At 31.9% G+C, this 3,173-nt stretch overlaps 1 protein-coding gene across 1 annotated transcript in view; it reads right to left on the bottom strand.

Annotated features, from left to right (window-relative positions):
• The window catches only part of Smp_165250 (hypothetical protein), a gene marked incomplete at both ends in the record, with an annotated part of 5,249 nt that extends 2,574 nt beyond the window's left edge, over window positions 1–2,675 (bottom strand). The window contains one exon of the mRNA XM_018789088.1: window positions 2,403–2,675. Within this exon, the coding sequence (XP_018654566.1) occupies window positions 2,403–2,675 (273 nt within the window). The remainder of the gene's footprint in view (window positions 1–2,402) is intronic.
• Between the last annotated feature and the right edge of the window lie 498 nt (window positions 2,676–3,173).

Here is a 3,173-nt window from a genome sequence, read left to right as displayed (position 1 = left end):
GGTGGTCTAGCTTCAATTGACTCATGATTTCAACTATATAGAATATATTTTTTGTTTGTTATTTCTTTGAGATTCTGTTTGTTTAGTTAACAGTACACAATAACACATTGTAAGAACTCAACTGCTCACTTTCCTCATGCAAATTAGAAATAGGTTATCCTGTTTACGAAAATTTCTAATCATAAATGAAATAATACATTATTTACTATATTTGCATTCCCGGTCACTAAAACTACTCTCCAAGTAGTTTTGAAACACCCTTCCAAAAATATTATCCCCTCGCTGTTCGACAAAGACGTATGACATAACATGACTAGGGTGATAAGACAAGCAAACTGTTACCAAAATCGGAAAATTACCTTATCTGTTGAAAGTATGCTCTTCGTGTACGTACACAGGTACACTGTAAACTATTTACATAGTTGTAATTTATGTTCCCTATATTCAATGCTTTTGAAAAGTTTAAGATTTACTATTTAAAATGTTTTGTTTAATTCTAAGATAACCAAAAAAAAACTATAGACAGTTGGATTTTGGATGATTCTTAACACACGTGCACATATTGCAATCATGAATCCCCTTCTCATTTCAACTATGGAAATTATATTATTCAGTGAATGTTCACACAGAAAACAGTGTGTTTCTTATGACAGTTTCTAGGAGTGGAAGTGTATGAGGAACATGATATGGTTTTGCAAAATGTAACTAAGGTAAACATAAGAAAGCTACATCGAAAAAGTTTTGGAAGGTAAATGAAGAATATGTTACCTACCACGATAAATGTATGCAGATATGTCACACTGGAGAAAATAATAATTCTTGGATCTTAGTTTATATGTTACAGTTTATTTGATTAGTTGAACATTGGTGAATTTCAACCGAGTTTAGGGATACAAGGTCAAGATTCAGGTATCTACAGTTGTACGAATGCACCACAGCTCTAAATTTAAGTATGATGGCCATAGTGTATTTGGTCGAAACAAATAAAATAAACAATGAAGAATAGGGCATCTTATTCTTTAAGTTTCAGTATTCAACCTGTATTCATCTCCAAAGTCAAATACTTATGTTCTTGAAGGATTTTAGAAACTTTTGCGAAGAAATAACTATTTAAAAAACATTTTATAATGGATTAATACATCAGATACTGAATTTTATATTTTTATGTTATTTTTGAAGAGTACGTGTATGAATAGCTCGTGGAATAAGGTTCAGTAAAATCATCGAGAGATTTAGTATGCTTCAGATTACTTATAAGTTTACACAAAACGATGATTATTTAGTTGTTTGTAAGGTTAAGCCTCCTCACGCGAGACCGAATGTCCTGGATTCAATTCCAGGATGCGGAGTCGTGGATATGCAATGCTGAGGAGTCTCACACTGGGGCAAAACAGTCATGCAGTGCCTCCAGACTTTCAATGGTTACGTAACTTAGATTGGTTGACGATTTCAATGAGAATAATTAATTTTATTAGTACATTTCGGAACACAAGTTTTAGAAAATAAAGATGGTTTTCATTCTAAATAGTGTAGAATTTCTCTTAGCATTTCATACGGTAAGTTTTCTTTCATAGACAATGACCATCTGTGCAAAGTTTAATAAAATTATACAGTAAAATAAACGTATATATGCATTTATCTGCTCATAATAGAGTTTAATAACCATGCTATTTATTGCACTCAAGTGTTAAGTAGTCACCACAATTATTATTACTGTCATCTGTTGACCAGAAATATGTAAATACTGTCCACTGTCTAGTAGGTGAAATTTTTGACTAATGAGCAATCACTTGAATATTAACACAGGGTCACTAAAAGTTAGAAGGGGATAGTATACTAAACACGCCTTTAGAAGGTTTACTAGTGACTAGGTAAAATACATAAACATATTATTAAGTGAAAACAAAAATGTGAATCCAGCTTGTTTATAACTGTTGCCGCATTTACGGCTGTTTTAGATAATAGCACTATGCAAAATAATCACAACAGGAAAAAATACTATTATTTCAATTATAAACTTTTTCGTTACATCTAACCAAACTTGCAGTATGATAGATTGTTGACTTCTCATTACTCACTACATCGTCAGTCACCAGCATTTTCTGTTCAAAGGTTGGATGTAGTAAATTTGGAGTTTCAGATTTTTCATGGATTTCTTGATATTGAAAATTTATAAAATCGACAACTGTATTTGAAAAATCAATCGGGATATTGGAGTGCTTATCACTATTCTCATTGTTATTATTATTACTATTCTCATTATCGTCTTCATTGATAGTCTGATTACGATTATTGTCTAACTCGATAAAGTTGGTTAATAATGCAGTATTCATGGAATCATCGTTTGTTCTTGATGTGTTCGACCAGATTAATAATGAATTTATACAATTCTCTCCAGTTACTTTATTCAATATCGGTAACCGATTGATCATCATCGCAGTATTTTCAAATTGGTCACCATTTTGGTTATAGTGAATATCGCTAACTGAACTGTTTGGTTCGTGTATATTCGCTCGGTGATGATGAGATGGTGAGACTGGTGGGGGATGAGGAGGTGGAGGAAATCGCGGAGTACGTGCTGTAAAATGCATTGGATGAACTTCATTTAATGAGTGGGAATGAAATAATGAATCCAATGTATTCGATTTGTTTTCATCCAAATTTTGTTTTTTCATGCTTTGTTCATCATAAAACAAATTTGGGAAAGCTAAAAATCTAGGTGGAATAGAATGGTGACTTTCAACCTCTGTTCCTTGGTAAGGAATATGATGATGCCTGGTTTTATATGGAGATTGGTTAGAAAGCTATACGAAAGAAAAATTGATTTCATATAGGTGACTATTAAACATCGGATTGGTATAAACATTATCTTATCTCAAAGAACTTTTTTCACAGTAATGTTTTTTTATCATATCCTCATTATTAAACAATGTGCAGCTAAATCACCTGACAGAGAGTAATTCATCATTAATGTTATAAATCTACCACCTAAGGAAATCTCATTATTGGTGAATTTTAATAAAAGCTGAACTTATCTTAAAATTGCAACTGATGATATCTGAAACTAGTTTAAACATTGAAAAGTAAAGATACAGCAATGCTTTTGTGTTATTGTTAATCCATTACTTGGGCTCGTTTGAACATGATATTTCTTTGTAGCAACCACAGATTGG

This window comes from Schistosoma mansoni, chromosome W, assembly GCF_000237925.1.
Source record: "Schistosoma mansoni strain Puerto Rico chromosome W, complete genome".
NCBI lineage: Eukaryota > Metazoa > Platyhelminthes > Trematoda > Strigeidida > Schistosomatidae > Schistosoma > Schistosoma mansoni.
The sequence above is the reverse complement of the archived record's forward strand: the minus strand, read 5'-3'. Positions and strand labels throughout refer to the sequence as shown.